This window comes from Doryrhamphus excisus, chromosome 13, assembly GCF_030265055.1.
Source record: "Doryrhamphus excisus isolate RoL2022-K1 chromosome 13, RoL_Dexc_1.0, whole genome shotgun sequence".
NCBI classification, from domain to species: domain Eukaryota; kingdom Metazoa; phylum Chordata; class Actinopteri; order Syngnathiformes; family Syngnathidae; genus Doryrhamphus; species Doryrhamphus excisus.
Genome location: NC_080478.1, coordinates 20,080,173 through 20,098,365, shown reverse-complemented (window position 1 = coordinate 20,098,365; position 18,193 = coordinate 20,080,173). Strand labels below are relative to the sequence as shown.

At 50.8% G+C, this 18,193-nt stretch overlaps 2 protein-coding genes across 4 annotated transcripts; one reads left to right on the top strand and one right to left on the bottom strand.

The window, feature by feature from the left end:
- The first annotated feature begins 209 nt into the window (after positions 1-209).
- LOC131140077 (AP-4 complex subunit sigma-1-like) lies at positions 210-1,900 on the top strand. Of its 3 annotated transcripts, none has more exons than XM_058090168.1 (6): positions 210-519; positions 722-866; positions 934-1,020; positions 1,091-1,159; positions 1,233-1,244; positions 1,424-1,900. In XM_058090168.1, the coding sequence occupies exons 2-6, from the start codon at positions 729-731 to the stop codon at positions 1,550-1,552; spliced, it is 435 nt and encodes a 144-aa protein (XP_057946151.1). In that variant the 5' UTR covers positions 210-519; positions 722-728; the 3' UTR covers positions 1,553-1,900. The 3 variants fall into 3 exon arrangements, with proteins under 3 accessions (XP_057946151.1, XP_057946152.1, XP_057946150.1); XM_058090169.1 differs by having other exon boundaries at positions 635-866; XM_058090167.1 differs by having other exon boundaries at positions 210-866.
- Positions 1,674-18,154, bottom strand: LOC131140074 (E3 ubiquitin-protein ligase HECTD1-like). The gene is made up of 44 exons (XM_058090164.1): positions 17,960-18,154; positions 15,671-15,806; positions 15,429-15,578; positions 15,118-15,352; positions 14,672-14,899; positions 14,277-14,558; positions 13,928-14,198; positions 13,568-13,644; positions 13,391-13,489; positions 13,193-13,307; positions 12,945-13,119; positions 12,726-12,864; positions 12,482-12,652; positions 12,187-12,409; positions 11,839-12,102; positions 11,549-11,760; positions 11,329-11,475; positions 11,148-11,242; positions 10,967-11,072; positions 10,775-10,909; positions 10,557-10,696; positions 10,268-10,480; positions 10,088-10,198; positions 9,844-10,010; positions 9,599-9,775; positions 8,074-9,036; positions 7,781-8,002; positions 7,576-7,709; positions 7,347-7,503; positions 7,207-7,277; positions 6,969-7,120; positions 6,844-6,898; positions 6,560-6,776; positions 6,399-6,481; positions 6,187-6,314; positions 5,912-6,113; positions 5,702-5,839; positions 5,041-5,507; positions 4,815-4,973; positions 4,635-4,713; positions 4,469-4,562; positions 4,240-4,390; positions 3,537-3,681; positions 1,674-2,218 (listed from the first exon to the last, which is right to left on the bottom strand). Exons 3-44 carry the CDS (start codon positions 15,566-15,568, stop codon positions 2,081-2,083), a joined length of 7,677 nt encoding a protein of 2,558 aa, XP_057946147.1. The 5' UTR covers positions 15,569-15,578; positions 15,671-15,806; positions 17,960-18,154; the 3' UTR covers positions 1,674-2,080.
- Positions 18,155-18,193: the final 39 nt, after the last annotated feature.

Sequence of the window (18,193 nt, the reverse complement as noted above, 5' to 3'; positions counted from 1 at the left end):
ACGTTCACGACAAGTGGAAAAATCGGATATCACATGGACTGCGGCGCACAAGTAGCTGAAGGGGAAAATTAATAAAAACTACATTGAAAAGAGCCACCACGACCCACCAAATGCCAAGAGACTGCTACCCTAATCAAATGTGTATCACCAAGAGACGTTTGCATTTTATGTAAATAATGGTCGAATACACGAAACACAAATTTCCTGGAACGCTACTTGGAGAGCGAACATGACATGCGCGTAAAAGTCTGGCTAGCTGGCTAGCAAAAACGCTCAGCTCGTTCCTTCAGCGCTTGATTAGTTATTTTAAAGAATATCGTTATCCTGCTACTTGTGTCGAATGTCTGTCTTTAATGACAATTTAACATTTTTCTCAGTAGCGATTTGACTGTCACTATTTGACCTAATCTGATTAAGACAATGTAGCTTGTGTGGGCTAACAGCAGACAGCTAGTTGACAATGTTTTTGTAAACAGTGGCTAATACTGCTGAAAGGTGGAGGTTACATCCAGTGTAAATGTAAGTCCGCTCACTCTCTTGTAGAATTTTGTGTGTACCCTGGAAGTCTTGACAAAAGTAAAACATGTCGTGTTTTAATAATTCTGTTTTCATGAAAAACTACCCAAACCGGAAGTCTAAAACCACTAAGCGGAAGTGACATCACCTCAACCCTTCAGAAGGTTTTGTTGAATGCACTTAACCAATCAGCTTTGTGGTCCAGTTGGAGGATGATCACCTTCATCCTGATGGTGAACCGCCAGGGTCAGACTCGTCTATCCAGGTACTACCAGCCAGTCAAGCTCAGCCAGCGTGCGGCGCTGGAGGCCGATGTGGTCCGATGCTGTCTGAGCCGTAAGAGAGACCAGGTAATGCACACCCACTTCCGGTCCAGGTCAGGTAATGCTGCCATGTTCATGCCGTTCTCGTTGGCAGTGTTCCTTTGTGGAATACAAAGACTTCAAACTGGTGTTCCGCCAGTATGCTGCACTCTACATCGTGGTGGGCATCACAGAAGATGAGGTCCTTCTTATTGAGCTAATACTGCATTAGCCTATCTTAGCACGGAGACTAAAAGTGTCTTCTTCCGCAGAACGAACTGTCAGTTTATGAGCTGCTGCAGAACTTTGTGGAAGTTTTGGATAAATACTTCAGCCGAGTGGTGAGTTGGGTGTTCCAATGCTGGATGTTGAGTTTATAAATTATAATCTGACTTCCTGTTTGTGTCCCAACAGAGCGAACTGGATGTATCCTTCCAAGTCATGTGACCTGTCAGTTACTCATCAGTGTGTGTGATGGCAAAGGCAAAAAAGTTTCCCTCTTAGAACACTGTTGGATGCAATTGTATAGATATTACCTCAAATGACTATTTTTTGAAAATGGCCGTCACTTGTGGGCTCACCTTCCTCGACTCCAATCATGTCAGATCATGTTCAACCTGGACCGAGTCCACGTCATCCTGGATGAGATGATCCAGAATGGACACATCGCAGAGACCAACAAGAGCAGCATCCTGTCACCGCTCACGGCGCTTGATAAGATGACCGACGGTTGACGCCAACAGGAAGCCAGATGGTGGCGTTCCAAACGATGGAGGAACGAAAGTGACATTAATTACATTTTTTTTCTTTGGATGTCATCCTTCTGGTGGCCATTCCAAAAGAACAGGAGATCAGTTTCTTGCTACTTTGCAAACATTTTAATGATCTTTTTTTTTTTTATTGGAGCAAACACGTTTGAAAATATCTGTTCAGTTCAAACTGCAACTTGAGTTAAATAAATGTTTATAATATACAAAGAAAATACAGGAAATTTGTTTCTCTCTTCAAATGTGCCTCGCACATGACCAGTGTTTGTGTCTATGGAAAGAACCAGCACGCACGCGCACACACACACACACAAAGCAATAAAAACAAAAGAAAAAAAATGCTGCCGTACAAACTGAAAAGGAGCAAACACACACACACACGCATACATGCACCAGATGGGTGAGGATGAGAAAAGCGGACGAGGTGAGGAAGAGAACAGCGCGGGCTGTGAAGGCTCCGCCCCTAGCTGTGATGACAATGATGAAACATGCAGGTCAGTTCAGGTGGAAGCCTTTCTCCATGGTGGCGGCCAGGAGACGCTCCCTCACGATGTCTTCGGAGGAATATTCCGGAAGCTTCAGGTAGTGAACGCACGTGTTGACCGACGGGTAACTGGAGTCTGTGGCGTCCACCTGAAAAGGGAGGAGTCGATAGCAGTCAGTCAATCAGATCCACAGCAGTCCCGGGATCGATGGATTCCAAATGAATAATATCGTACACACGCAAACCTCAGACTGCATGTACGCAAGAAAAAAATAATCAGCAGGTGTCGTACTTAGAGGTTATCACATGGTTTGTCTGGTATCAGGCCCCGTATCATGCCCCCAAGTGTCAGTATAGATTCTAGCACGCGGGGGCATGATACGGGGCCTGATACCAGACAAACCATGTGATGATCTTATTATCACATACTATTTAATCATGAGCTTATTATCACATACTTTCGTTTTTCCATCATGTAACGTGAATCACTGTTCCGCGTGACTGTGAATGCACCAGGGGTGGGGGCGTGTCGTGTTGAGGAAGCACTGTTGCGTTGCTGGCGGTGGTTGCAACGGCGTGGTTACGGCCGACAGTAGCCAGTATTGTTGTGTAACAAAAGCTTGTTAGCGATCACAGTCGTGTCCTTTCCATAGCGTCGGCAACGACGTTACAATAAACATAGACACGTATTTGTCCAACTCAGGCGGGGGAGTACTTTCTACCAGTCTTCGTTCGTTCTTGCAGTTGCAGTCGCCCTTGGTTTTCTGACTTGTATTTGCATTTTTAGTTTTTTTCGATCATTTCAAGAGTGTCCTCCTCATTAATGGTGATAAAACGTTCCATTTCTAATATTCTGTTTGCTATTTTTGACACTACCGGGAGTGTCAACCGCTGACATGTTGACAGAGCACAGACGGCAGCAAAACAAACCCTCGTGCACTGTTCTCTGATTGGTTGTTTCACGGGCACGATACCAGAGCAGCGCGCTCTGATTGGACAGCTACGGGGGCTGATACTGACATGGTTAAACTCTATAGTTTATCAGTATCACTGCCCTGGGCATTAACACAGTATCATTTCGGCCTTTTTCCCGTATCATTCATGGGCGGTTTCTAGTGTACAGGGCCAATTAATACTGTAGTATGTGATAATAATGCACGCCATCAGATGTCAATGTGATGAAAATGGCTGCGATCCTCGCATCCGCTATGGAACGCATACAACGGCTACGACAGATGCAACACACGTATTGTTCTAAGAAGTAAAATTCCTTACTTAAGTAACCCCAATGACTCAACAGAATCATAACCAAGTGCGGTGCAAGTCACCGTTGATGGACTACACTGCCGTCATGCAACTTAATGTCAAAAAAACCTGAACTGTCCCTTTAAGATCCAACAGTACAAAATGTACATTTTTCAACCGGTCTTAAGGCGTATATAAATGAGGACTGGGTATTGCCCTTACCTTCCTGACGATGGTGAGGCGGGGGTGCAGGTTGGCCAGGCCTCCAGGGGGCAGCGTGGAGCAGCCAGTGGTGAACTGTAGGAAGGCTTTCCTTTCGTCCGACGACATTCCGCACAGAACTCTGACGAATCGCAGGAAGCCGGGGCTGCATAGAGAAGCGCGTGTGAAAATCACCGTCGTGCTGCGGTGTTCGATGCCAATGTTTTAAAGGACAGTGTTGAAGTAAGAGTTGGACGTAGGGTCCATCCACTCGCTCAGAGTTAAGTGACGTGCAGGACATGTTGGATTCTGGAGCCATGTGTGACAATTTAAGGTACATTTAAAAGCTTTGACTGTGATATACAGTCATCCCTCGTTTACCGCGGTTAATTGGTTGCAGACTTGACCCCGATAAGTGGATTTCCACAAAGTAGGATTTAATATTAATAACAAACGGAATGTTTTCATAGCTTTGAGTATAGAAAACCTGTTAATGACTTTCTAAATACGTGTTTTTACATGATTAGAGCCCTCTAGACATGATATAACACCCCAATAGTCACTTTTACACTCCTATTATTCTAGTGTAACTCGTTAGATTCTCCAATTTACTTTTTACAGAGTCTAAAAACTCCGTTTCAAATGAAGTGGGGAAGAAGGACAAAGAAGCCGAAAACGTACCACTTCCACACTGATTGAGAGAACGTGTATGTCCAATAATTACCTATCTCTGGTGTAACCCAGCTTTGGCTCAGTGTAGTTGATGATGTCATCAGCAGTCCATGAAGGTGACTGGTTCCCACAGAGGATCATCTGCACCTCCTTGTGGCTAAACGAGCTCAACTTTTCCATTGGAAACACTCGATTGAATCCCTCTGAAAAGGAGGAGGAAGAGGAGGAGGAGACGTAAGGAGGCGATCTGTGCACATGTTTGTGTCCGAGTCTGCACTTACCTCTGAAGGCCTCCATCTGTTTCTGGATTCCCGTGTGCATACAAAAGTCAAACATTAACTCCACGTAGTCCTCCGCATTCTCCATGGTCACCATCTATGCAGAATCAGCATCATCAGCATCACGATTACCATGGCTACCATTCAAACATCAGCCGCGGGTTTTTACCTCATCATCGCCGTTTAGTTTGAGATCTACTGCCGAGAAACCATGAACTTTGGAAGAGGGACAGAACTGGAAGTTCAACCTGCTCATGGAGACAGTCAGACATGACCTCATGAGTCCTCTGCTTGGGAGTGAAGCTAAAGTTCTGCGTGACATCCACGTCCGCCAATCATGTCATCTTACCCCAGGTCTTCTATGCTGAGGGGAGGTCCAGAGCCCAAGGGGTTCCTCAGCATCAGGTCTTGCAGTCTTGTGTTCTTGTCATCCTCGGACAGATTTTTACTGGCCAGGATCTGCCTCCTTTTGACCACCAACTCCTTGACCTCCTTCAGGAAGCTGGCCCTGTGAGGAGAGGAAGCGAGAGTGGGGTTATCGCCCTCCAGGCGCCATCACGAAGCAGGAGTCTCACCTGTGGGGGTTGACCAGCTGGAAGTCCTCCCAGGTGAGGATGCCATGGTACCAGGCAGGAGGTTTGGGCTTGGGCGGGTCCATGATGAACTCGGACTTTGAGTCCTCGTCGAAGCTGCCCACGGAGTACGTCTCCTGGCTCTCCTCGGTGGACGCCTGCGACTGCACATCGGACAGCAGCGGCCGCTCCGAGTCGTGACCTTGCGGTGAGCCGCGTGACGAGTAGAGCAGCTTGCTCATGTTGGACTTGATGTCCCCCATGCAGAGCAACTTAAAGAAGGGCTGAGACACGGGAAGGTCCACCAAACGGTTGTCCTGGATGCACTTGGCCAGGAACACACCCAGGAAGTGGAAGAGTTTGGTGATGCGCTCCAGTTCCTCGCTATCCTGAGGGAACGGTGCCGGGAAGAGACCGCATGAACGCTGCACGTAGAAACCCGGAGGCTTCAGGCCACCGCCCAGGTCCACCTAGGACACAAGTCACGGCATGATGCACATGAAGAAGACGTCAAAAACTTAATCCGAAGACTAACAGGCTAGACTTTTCTTCTCATGAAATCAACATTCATATTCGAGTTCGACTGTCCGCACAAATCTCAATCACGACTTTCTTGCTACGTTTTATTCATTCATGGGAGGTCAAAACGCCAAAAGCATCAGACCTGTCGTGACTCGTCATCAGGGAAGTCGTCGTCACACAACCAGATTCCCAGTGATGTTCTCTGGAATTCTGCAGCCACCAAAGCGTAGAACTCCAGCGTTGGACCGAGGCCGGTTCCCTCCTCTCCTTGGAACTCCACCTGAGCGCACATTTACACTGCATGGAGTCATCGTGAAAACATGACACCGCCCAGATTGGGGCGACTTCTCACCTCAAGCACAGACTTCCTGTCGGCGTGGATCTGCATGACGGACTCGGCCCACTCCATCATGGCCTCTCCTCGCGGGACTTTGACGCGCTCATGTTTGAGCCGGCCCACCCTGAAGTCTCCAGGGTCGTCCCTGCGCACCGTGGTAGACGGGCGAGAGCGCTCCATGGTGGCCTCGCGCCGGTTCTGCAACCAAACGATGGCCCTGCCCACACAGACACACGGGTTGAGGTGATGCATTTCACGTGATGCTGGACGTGACCTTCCGAGGTCATCACCTGGAGGCTCCAAAGGCAGTGCAGGTGAAGAAGAGCTGTCGGGTCTCAAATGGGATCAGGAAAGGACACTTGGATGTCAGCTGTTCACACCAGTCAGGAAGTGCACCGCTCGCAAGCGCCAGCGGCTCCTGAGGGTGGGGGTGAAAAAAAAAATAAAATAAACATGCATGAGCAAAAACAAACAGTGTGGAGAAAACCGGTCATGAACTGACTTCGATCTGCTGAAGGATCTTTGTGGTGATCTTCTTGCTGGTGAACTCTTCCGGCGCTGCATTGAACTGCAGCTCATCTGCGTCTGCACACAAGAAATACGACCTTGTGTATTCTGAATGTGACATGTGGGCGTCGCCCGAAGCCAGCGAGGTCTTCTCACCCTCCTGCAGTGTGCGTGCGTTAGAGGCAGCGTCTCCTCCGATGATGTAGAGAATGCGGAGGAGCTGCAGGACGTCCTCCACGCCACACGTGTTCTGACTGCAGCCCGCTTTGGCCTGCGGCGTCTCTCGGCTGCATCCCAGAATGTCACTGCTCTGATTGGACAACAGCGAGTTCGGACTCAGACCGCTGCCACCCACGCTGTGTTCACAGAAGTCCTGAAGACATCACACAAACCGTCAACACAACGCGCACTCTTTTCTATTTGGAGATGTGTGTGTTCACCATCTTGTCGCTCTCTTTCTCCTTGCAGGCGTCCTTCAGCTCTCTGTACATGATCCTGTCAAAAACACATCATCAACACCCCAACGGCGTCTTGGCTACTTTTGCCTCGTCGGATCTTATTTTACGTGTATGTGGGCTCCCAGATGCGTCGCAGTTTGTCCGTCTTGACGGCGCCGTTGCACGAGAGCTGTAGCAGTCGCTGGACGTAGAAGAAGATGGTGGACTTGTAATTGGACAGAGGAAGCTCCACCTCCCGTGTCGTGCCCAGCCCCGCCACCTGGACGCGTTCACACACACACACAAGCAAGTTTATTTGTATGAATACATTTATTTGTACAATAAATCCATCAAAAAGTGCGCTACCTTGAGGGTAAGGGCCAGATGAGGAGAAGGAGCACACTCCACCTCCTCCTGCACCTCAGAGCAAGGAGTCCCTGATACAAAAGGAGTGAATTAAACACGTTGTTTAGGCTGGAGGTTTAAAAAGGTCGGCTGGTGCTCACCTGGCGGAGGGATCTCCAGATCAGTGGTCTGCTGGACATTGGTTCTTCCAGGTCGGGGGTCAAAAGCAGGGACCAAAGCTGAAAACTGTCTCTTTAGTACAAAATCGTCATCCCACGTCCTCCTCCGACCTCCTTTGGTCTCGTACTCCTCCTCCTCCTACAGCAAAGCATGTTTAATTGCTTTTTTTGTTTGTTTTGAAAATTAAAAACAAAAAGTATTACTCCATACCAACACCTCCTCATACTCCTGGTCCTCCTGATTGTCGTCTTCGTTCTCATCATCGTCGTCGTCAGGCTCTGGAAGGTCTTCTTCATCGTCAAGCTCAGCTAACAGCGTGTTAGCGCGACAGCTATCCAGGAAGTCTGCGTGAAAGAAAAGTTACAGTATGAAGGCTGCCTGGCTGGCGTGGCCTGCTCAGGATGGGAAGTCTGACCATAGAGAGAAAATTCCGCTTCCTGTCCCGTGTCGCTCTCGCTGGACGTGGATGTCAGGCTGGTGGTCAAGGTGTTGCTTAGCAACTGCCCCACTGACAGGCCAGTGGTGGCTGTGGCGACGTTATTGCTGCTGGTTACGATGGAGGTTGACATGGTAACGGTGGAGGTGGTGCCAGTGGTGGTGAGGTTCGGAAAGCTCTGAGCGCCCATGAGCGGGGACGCTGCAAACAAGGATCGGGTGGTTAAGCGGCCGTCAGCTGACCAATGGCGTGAGTGTGGTCATGTGACTCACTGGCCGTGCTCATGACATTCCTCCCGAGCGTGTTGGTGTTGTTGTCGCTGCTGCTGCGGCTCAGGTTCATGTTGTTGGTGGCGTTTGTTCGCGACATGTTGGGCGCGCGGCGTACAAACGACTCCATTAGGCTGGCCTCGCGGGACGAGAGGTTGGGCACGCTGGCACTAGAGCTCATGGGGGCGCCGGCCGCCAGCAGGGAGCTGACCGACAGGCGGGCATTGGCAGCCGAGCACAAAGGCCTCTGGGAGGGCACGTCCTTGCTCGGAGATTCGGACACAGAGCTGACGTCAGGCGAGCTCACGCTCACCAGCCCCATGGAGATGGCCGTCGCCGGGTCGTCGGATGGGTCTTTGTTCCGGCCTTCTTCACCGGGGGCGGCCGCGTCTGCGGTGATGGTGCCCGAGCTGGACGCGGAACCGGACCCGCCCTCCATGGCGGAGGACAGCACCACAATAGGTTCTTGCTGCTGGCCCTCAGAGCCGGCCCCGCCTCCTGTGAGTCCACCCACCCCAGAACCCTGGTCCAGCAGCAGCCCCTCAACCCTCTTGTCCGGCCGCAGCCCTCCGGCGGGGAGGCCGAGCGAGGAGCTGAGGCTGATGTCAGAGGAGGAGGCCACACTACAGACAGAGCTGCTACTGCCCTTCCTGCTGGAGGAGCTGGCTCCACCCAGCGACGAGGCCCCGCCCTTGTCTGGACAGTTATTTTTCACCAGACTGCTCCACGACTGCTGCTGCGAGGAGGAAGAGGTAGTGGTGGTGCCGCCACTGGCTGCCGGGGTCAAGGAGTGTCCCACCGTGGAGAAGGCGGGGCCTGAAACAGCGGATGAGACAGGTTTGGGTGACGGCGCTGTGGCAGCCGACTCAGGGTCGTACCCTGGAGCAAGCTTGAGGTCAAACTTCCCTTCAGCGCCCATACGGTAAGAGTTAGAGCCGCCAGCATCCCAGGTTACATCAATCCAGCCTGGATGGACAGAGAGATAGGAGGAGACGCACGAATGGATGTCAGAGACCCGGCAGAGAGGCGGCGACAGCGAGAGAGAGGCGCAGACAGCAGAGACGTAGACACACACTGGACCAAGCGACTTTGGACCAAACCTCCCTTATAGTTGCAGTGAGGGTCCCACTGGGGCCTTAAACAAACACCGCTTTGGTCCAGTGAAGGGAACACACACAAGGGGTAGAACATTTGTGACAAAGCCTCGGTTCATCGTCATTCACGACATCATAGAATGCCGACGAGGAGCCTGAAGAAGATGAAGCGGAGGAGTGGCTGGAGTGTGCGTGCACGTGTGTGTACGATAACTAAATTGTGAAGCTGATCGGCAAGTTATGATCATGTGACATCGGCACGCTGGCCGCCCTCTGAACGTGGAGGGATCCAAACCTTTCTGGACCTGAAGAACTCGAGGTGATTCTTTCCGATTCCTCCAACTCAATTTTAACATCATTGTTTTGTTTTGTTTTTTTAACGTGACTCACCAAGCACAACATTATTTATGATAGACCTTTCATGGCGGTCTTACCGTTATGGGCCTCCCCAGTGACGGTGCCCTCGCCGGCCGGGTTGCCATCCTGGTCACGCCACTTCCAGTCAATGCCACGGACGACTCTGGCTCCGGGGACGATGTACTTCATCACCTGGGAGCGAAAGAGGCGACGCTGGCGTCGAAGATTGGCCTCAGCTTCCTTCACGGCTTTACCTTTGGAGGTTCCAGAGTGGGTTGATGTGGGCGCGGCAGACAAAAGGGGCCGGCGAGTGTGTGCTCACCTAGCTGGTCCTCGCATACGGAAGTAACGGTGCCGTAGAGCTCCAGGCCGGACAAAGACAGGTAGTGGGTCTGGGCGCTGGCGTTCTTGCCCATTTGCTTGATTCTGATGTGTCGCCAACCCTGTTTCTCGTCTTTGGATGGGTCCAGAGGCCATGTGGCGGTCGACCTGGATTCGCACACAACAAACTTCATCGTAAAAGTCTGGAGAAGGAGATGGCTGCTATGTGAACACTGGTTCCTTACCCTGGTTCAGTCAGGCTGCAGTCGTCCATGTGTGTATACAGCGTGGTCCAGTTCTGACCGTCTTTGGACACCTGGAACACCCAGTTCCTCAATGCAGAGCGCCCGTAACCCCTGCAGAAGTTGTATTTTGATCATTTTATTACAAGGCACGCATCAAAGTGTGGCCGTTTGTGTCGTTACCTGGCGTGCCTCAAGGTGTACGCCGAGGGAATGACCCAGAGGCCCAGGTCGACGGCAAACCAGGCATTCTTGTCATCGTTGGTGTGACAGTTGAGGGCAGAGCTGTCCCGACTCAAGATGTCCTCCAAACGGCCATAAGGGAGGTTCCGTCCCTCTGATGAGGTCACCACCACCAGACCATAGGCGGCAGGGTTGACCCACTCGTAGGCCGTCCTGAGGGAAGCAGGAGTGCATCACATTAGCAAGGCTTATGCAGGGTCAGAACGAGGCTTACTTGAACCGGACTTACTTGGCATTGGTTCCGACCCAGTAGATGACGCCATTCTCATCAAAGTCGTGTTGGTGTCTGAAGGTGAAAGTCTGACCTTCTCTTAGCTTCCTGACAAAGATGAAGGAGGAGCGCTCAAAGTCGTACCACTGCTTTGCGACCTGCGGCAAGAAGAGAAGACAGACTTTGTCAAACTCGGCTTCTGGTGCATGTTTGTGTGGAGGGAGACCTCAACTGACCATCTTCAGCAGGTACTGTTCCAGTGACTCCACGGTGGCCAGGGGCTCCATCTTCAACATGCGCCCCGTACGGTCAATCAGAGCCGTCTCGCCTGGTGCTCGCTCCAGGCGAAAGCGCAGCCTCCTCGTCAAGATCTAAACGGCATCACAATGAAGATGACGCTCCGTCAAGAGGGAGCGACTGTGTCTCACCTGTAGGTTGTAGGAGGAGCCAGGAGTGTCGTACAGGTGCAGGGGAAGGCGCTCAATCGACTCCAGGACAGCAATCAGCTTACGGATTAAGGCAATAGCTGGTTGGCTGGACACAGGCACACGTTGATTTACAGTACATAGAAAAACTAAATCATAATAATAATAATAATAATAATGTTACCTTTCATCATCTTCATTCTCACTGAAAGCCGCCTTGAAGACATTGATCCTCTCCATTAAAGGCTTACAATCATGTTTTAGGTCCAGGTCCACGCTCTAAAGAAGACCACGTAGGAGGTGTGAGTGACCGTGTGCATGCGTACGCACACACATCGTAGTAAAGTACGTCAAGAATGACTCACGTTGTTGAGCACAGTGAAGAGTGCTTGCACCAAGCCGCTGCTGCACATCTCGTACGGAGAAATTGTGTTCTCATCTTTCAGCACCACAATGAGGTTCTCCAGGGCCGTCTTCATCAGGTCCCTCCAGGTGTTCTCCCCTTCAACACACTGAAACACAAACCGCCTCAGGTCAGAGTGTGACTTTTATGTCGCCGTGCTGCTGCCGGTCGTGGCTACAGACTTGTCTGTTGGTGTGCAGCTCCCAGGAGGACTCTAGCTGTGTGGAGATGTTCCTCAGGGTGACCACCACTCCTCTGGGCATGCTCTCCACGGCCTTGAAGTGGTCATCATAGAGTTCCCTGGCCATGCTCTTTACTTTCTGTTTGGTCTTTTCCAGTTTGGACTTCAGCTTGCGGCCTCGCTTTCCTGTCCATCCCGTCACAAACTCAGAACCTGCAGAGACGGCAGAAGATTAGATAGACGGCGTCTTCAATAGAGCCAAGTAACTCTACAGGGTATGCCTGCGCTTACCCAAAGACGTTTCTGCAGTGAATGAGTGTTTGGTTCCTCTGTTGGACTCGAAAACAAAGCCCGGCAGGTCCTCTTTCAAGATGGTGGCCTGCTGACCATCCGAGTTGTGGATGGCAATCTCACCATCCTTCAGGCACGTCAGAGACCAGTTTCCCACCGTCAGCTTGGAGGGACCCAAACTGGAAAGGATGGGCTGGCTGGATGTCACTGGTTTCACCTGGCTCCTCGCACGCTGAAGCTTCTCCAGGAACTCGCTGCGGGACTCTGCGGGAACGCCATGAACGAGAGATTACAAACCACTCACAAAGGGGGCATCGAGGTCATTGGTGTGTGTGTGCGCTGGTGCACCAGAGCTGTCGGACCCCCCCTCGGGGCTGCCACTGGAGTACATGGTGGCCAACTTCCCATCCAGGATGAAGCGGAACCATCCATTCGAGCCGTTTGAAAGTTCGAGGGCGGCAGCATCCGACCAGATGTAGAGACAGTCTCTCCCCCTGATGATGGACCAGTCCCGCCAGTGATAGGGCTTCCCTTGGAGGATCTCCCTCGCGTCCTCCTGCACCTCCTCCTCCTGCATGCACACAAACACGCGTGTTGGAGCAGGAAATCATGTGCACCGCGTGAGACGCTTCCTGATACAAACCTTCTCAGGTTTGACCTCGTCCTCGTTCTCATCATCTGATGCGGGTCCAGCCAGTGTGGATACTTTGTTGATGACTCCCAAGCGGGCCAGCTGGTCCAGGAAGACGTCTCCTCCTTTGTCCACCAGATCTCTGATGATCTGCAGGGCCAGGAGGTGTCCATCATCGTCGTCCTGACAAAAGACACAGGTTAATTTGGGGTCTGCACTCAATGCCTACAATGCAAGGTCGGTTGTTGCGGCTTACCTCCTGGTCCAGCACAGTGGCACTGATCTCCACCAGGATCGTGGGCAAGTTGTGACCCGTCTCGCTGTCGCAGACTTCCTTGAGCAACACCTCACTGCTATAGTGGACCATCTTCCGGATCAGAGCCAGACTGGCTTTCCTAAAACACACACACACACACACACACACACTTGAGTGTGCTGGTTCTGGTGAGTCTAAAGACTGAGTGGGTCGGTTCACCTAATAGAAGGCAGCATGGTTTGCTGAAAGGTTTGTGCAAAAACAGGCAGCAGTCTCTTCAGGTAGATGGGGGCCATTTCTGGATCCCCTTTGGGCTCGCCTCCTTCCTCTTCCTCCTTGTTGACATCCTTCTTCTTCTTGTCATCACCCTTGTTGACCGGACACATCCAGTCTCCTGTCATGCAGACACCGACATGACTACCTGCCTGCAGGACTAGCTGCATACACGCACACACACACACACTCACCAGGAGACTGCAGTATGGCCACCACTTCACTGTGCCCCCGCTCCCGAGCCTTGTCCAGGGGAGTCTTTCCATCCTCATCCCTCAGGTCAGGGTTGGCACCGTGACGCAGCAGAGTCTGTACGCCGAAAGACACGCAATCATTTAGACCACCGGCTGCGGATAAAAGGGTCTACAAAACGGCGTATGTGGACTAGTGACCTTTGCTACTTGAGGCCGTCCAAAGCATGCAGCGTAATGCAGCGAGGATGACCTTTGACCTCTGTTGACATCAGCACCCCTCTCACACAAGAACTCCACCTGAAATCCCGAATGAAAATGAGCGGGGTCAAGATGAGACTTTTAGAATCTCCGTGCTGGTCTATGTGGTCTCCGTACCATTTCCTGCGTGCCAAAGGCCGAGGCCCAGTTGAGCAGCGTCTGACCCACGTCGTCCATGAAGTTCACCTCAAAGGCTGAAAAAAAAACAGTTTGTTATTTCAAGTGCCAATAAGGGTGTTTTGCTAGGGTTGGGCGTCGTTTGAATTTGAACGATTCCGATTCTGGTTCCTAACGACTCAATTGCGATGCTTTTATACAGTCATAAACGTTTGCATGGTTTAAATGAGGGTGCCAGAGTTCTGGAACTTTTTAATCAACCAGTATATGACCATCAAAACATTCAAGTTGAATATAAATGTTAAATATAAATGTACACTTTCACAAATTTGTTTTTTTTTGAACAGATGTAGCACTTACCTCCCGTGTCGATGGCGTCGATGAGGGCGTCTGTGTCTTTGCTGCGGATACAGTCGATGAGCTGTCGGTGGGATCTTTCTCCCGAGCTGTCCAAGCGTCGCAGACAAGGGATGCGACTCGAGGATCCGGCCGTGGATTTGGGCAAGGCCTTGCGGCCCTCAAATAGGAGCACCAGCAGCAGGTCGACCAGCCGCATCGTGTCCAGCACACAGCGCTCGTCCCCTCCCAGGGCAGACTCCATGGAGTTTGGCAGAGCGGAGCGCAGCAGGTCCTGAGGACCAGAGCAGGAAGGAGTCAAAATAAGTGATTCGATGTGTTCGGATGTCTAGTTTGCAGACATGTGACCTACGTGCGTGACGAGTGGGGAGCCCCTGCAGAGCGTGGACAGGAGACTGACAATGGTCGACACTTGATTGCTAAGTTTGGAGTCGGGCGCTGAAGGGGCAGCGCCCGTCGACGTGCGGCCGGGCTTACAGGCTGAGGAGGGACCCGACGCGGCACCGCCGGCAGCTGCCATGCGGGAGAGCAGCTCCTCCGTCAGGCCGTGTTTGGCTAAAGGGGCAGGGTCCACACCTCGTCGGGTGAAGCGGTCCGCCAATGAAGCAAAGCAGCGCAGAGCGCCGTCTGATACCTGAAGCATTCATCACACAATCATGACCTTCACTGAAGCACCACTGCTCCCCCTACAGGTGTACGCTGTCGGTCAGAGTAGGTCAAGTCAATGCTGACGTCACATTGTGCTACCTGGTGATCTTCATGCTTGAGAAGGCTGGACAGAGACTCCACGCAGGTCTCCAAAGACGAGTCTTGAGGCTCCATCTTGCTGCAGAGGCGGGACACCACCGCCATGGCCGAGTGTAGCGTATCTTTGTGCACCAGGTGGCCGCTGTCTCTGATGAAGCTCAGCACGCAGTTCAGGCCGCCCGCCTCGAAAACGGCACCGGACTCCCTGGTACAGATCAGCTCGAGGACCTGGCACAAACACAACCGAGACGGCTGTTGACACAAGGTCACATGACTTCCTCCGATTTCATGTCATAGATTGGTATGACAACGATAAAATGACAAATCTGATGCACACAAGACCAACAAAAGTTTGCTAGCATGTGGTGACGGTTGACATCCATCATGCTAACAAGTGTCACTTTGTGACTTCCTGACAACAACAGCATATTTGTCACGCAACCTACCTTGACGCACTGCTCAGCCAGGTCTCTGCTGGTTCTGTTGTTGAGCTCCACCACCACCAGACGGCTGCAGAGCGCTTTAATGGCGCCGTCCACACCTACAATCCTACGGGTGCATTCTGCAGACACGTCCAGGTAGTAGGTGATGGCGCGCGCCGTCACTTCCAGCACATTGTCTGGAGCACTCTCATCCAGGAAGATCTTACACAGCGCCGGGAGGAAGGTCCGAGGGGGACACCTGAAGAGACGCGGTGTTGAGGTCAGCTGGCTACACAGTCACTGTGAAGTCACGTGCGAGCGACGGACGCACTCACGTCTCAAAGCAGCGGTCCACATTGTCAGACATGAGCAACAGCATGCAGAGTTGCTCCAAAGCGATGAGTTGCATGTCGCGCTCGTCGCCTTGACCCATCTGGAGCCACTCCAGCAGGGTGTCTGGGTCCACGTCTGCCATGATGGCTCGCCTGCACACACACACACACACACACACACACACGTATTGCAGGTACAATTAGGCTGAGACTTTAAACTTCTTGAAGGTCAGCTGACCTCTCACCTGGAAGGCCGCTGGCTACGTGGTCTGGCTGGCGGCCAATCACTGCTTCCGCTGGACTCGCGGTTTGGGACTCATCCAAGCAACCAGGAAGGCGAGTCACTCTTGTAAGGGCTTGCGGGACATGAAGTGTGAGCAGCTGTCAAAGACACAATCCATTACAGTCATCGTTTCAGCTTTTACTTTGAAAGGTTCTGATTGTTATTTCTTTGGACGGCGGCTTAGGCCACGTTTACATGCTTCTGGATGAAAAGTTGTGTTTTGGCAGTCATGACATGACAATGTTTTATTGCCTGAAAACGGAACAAAACCGACGCAGTACATATTAAAAAGTAGTGTTTCCTGTGTCGTGCATTTGGAGAGCCAGACTTTAAGGGCACCTCCACAAGCCCAGGGAGCATGCATTAATTCCATCATGAAAGGCATGGTGTGGAAGCACGCAAAACACCCCCTGACCAGCGGACGTCATGATAGCGGTCACGCTCAGAAGACAGAGCAAAGACACACTCTTCTATAGTTTGGTAATACTTGGTCTTCCAGCTGGAATACATAAACCAGGGGTGTCCGGGGGCCATTTGTGGAAAGCAACTCATTTTTTGGGCACATTTTAGATATGAAATAAGCAGAAATAACATAGGCATAAGGTAACGAGACAAAGCTGCTAAGTTGATAAATACCACATAGAGTTGTCTTTAAGCCAGGGCTGTCAAAATATACATTTCTATATACATTTCTTAAATTATTTTCCAGCAATTAACATGCGTATCATGGTAAGCCACTACTTTTATGAGGGTGTACGGAGACATGTGTAGCCCCCCCATCATACAACTGACTTTATTCCTACCCTAACACAGAAACAAGAGTGGGATCCCAACACCATGTATGCATTTTCAACTCCTAAACGCATCTCCTCGTAACAATACAAATGGTGCATTCGCAGACACCAGACATCAACACGATAAAACCAGGCGAACTGAGACCATTGGATGTCAGCGAGTACGAAAAACTACTTAGGTTCATTCAAGCAAACATACAAAGACAAGCAGATATGTAAGCTGCAGATAGAGAAGGTCCAATGAGCAGGAAGGAGGCAATCTAGAAAAAAAAAAGAGGCAGCTGACGATGTGCAGAAGGAAACGCTGACTCGAAGACATGACTTTGGGGAAGATGGGAATGAGACGTGTGGGGAAGTTAACTCATTCATATGAATGAGACGAGCTTTGATACACACCACACACATTGCTTGTGGTGCGTTCATGTTGCATTTGTGACTAGTTCACAGAAAATATTGCATGTCACAAATTGTGAACATTTTAACATGTAGACATACTTCACACCTGTTTATGACTATTCTAGTCATTGGTAGGCAAAATTACATACCACTGAGGGGACCAAGCCTGTGGAAGTGTAAACGCCCCTTAAGCCTCTGAAAGAGCAACAGCACAGATGGAGAGAGGATCGAACAGACGACTTACAAATGATTAAAGTAACTCAAGTGAAATGTGATTCAACTGCAGCTCAACATTGTAAGAAAATAAACAACGACGGACAACACCGGCACTTGAGGTCAAATGTTACAATTCCTAAAAGTCATTACAAAAAAAACACTAGCTGTTTTGAAGGAATTATTATCATCAAGTTCAGTTTCATGCTACCTGTTTTGACCTTTAACCCCTCAAAGCCGAAGCAAAACAGCAACTACTTGACCTAAAGAAAGCGTGATCGAGTCCACAGACAAACACGATCGGCCCCAGAAGCTAAGCTAGCAGTGTTAGCAGACGTGTGTTGATTATTAGTCACAAACAAGCTCCAGCAGGTCAGCAGTACCGTGTAGCCCAGCAGCTAGCATTTCAGCCTGTTAGGCCGCTAGCTCAAACTTCAACATTATAGAAAATAGCGACAATGTCAACCCACTTTACTGAACCAGACCCACATTTAACACTTTAAACAGCGGACTGGATAAATGTGATGTGTTTGAGTTTTATTACCTCTATGTGGCGAATGTATTAATAGTTTCAGTTAGCTGGTAAGCTAGCACCACGCTAGCTTACCGAACAGTACGATGACTTAACAGTTTTGTTAGCGACATATATAGTCCTTCGTCTGTCTAACAGTCTCGGTAATATTTCGCTCTTAGTGCGACACAGACGGTTCCTTTTGGGGGACAGTACTTAAAAAAACACGCGGCCTTCTGCTGGAGCCTCTGAGCTCGAGTTCCAGGAGAGCCGGGAGGCCGCGACGCAGGCGCTGGACGACCTACAGGAACGATCCCGGTCCAGATGAAGCACTCACCGTCTTTCTTTAGCGACGACGCCGACACGGACAGCTGGGGTACGTGACCTGTGAATTAGTTGTTCACAAGCTATATACAAAAACTACCACCGACGACCGGGGGTGGCTTCCATTTCTTCCGAGCAGGTCCAAAGAGGTGAGTGGAGATGTGACGTTCGCGAACGAATTGATTCTTTTGAACGGCTCTTCCCAGCGAACGACGAGAAGCGATTCGCAGTTGCGGGTCGTTCTTTT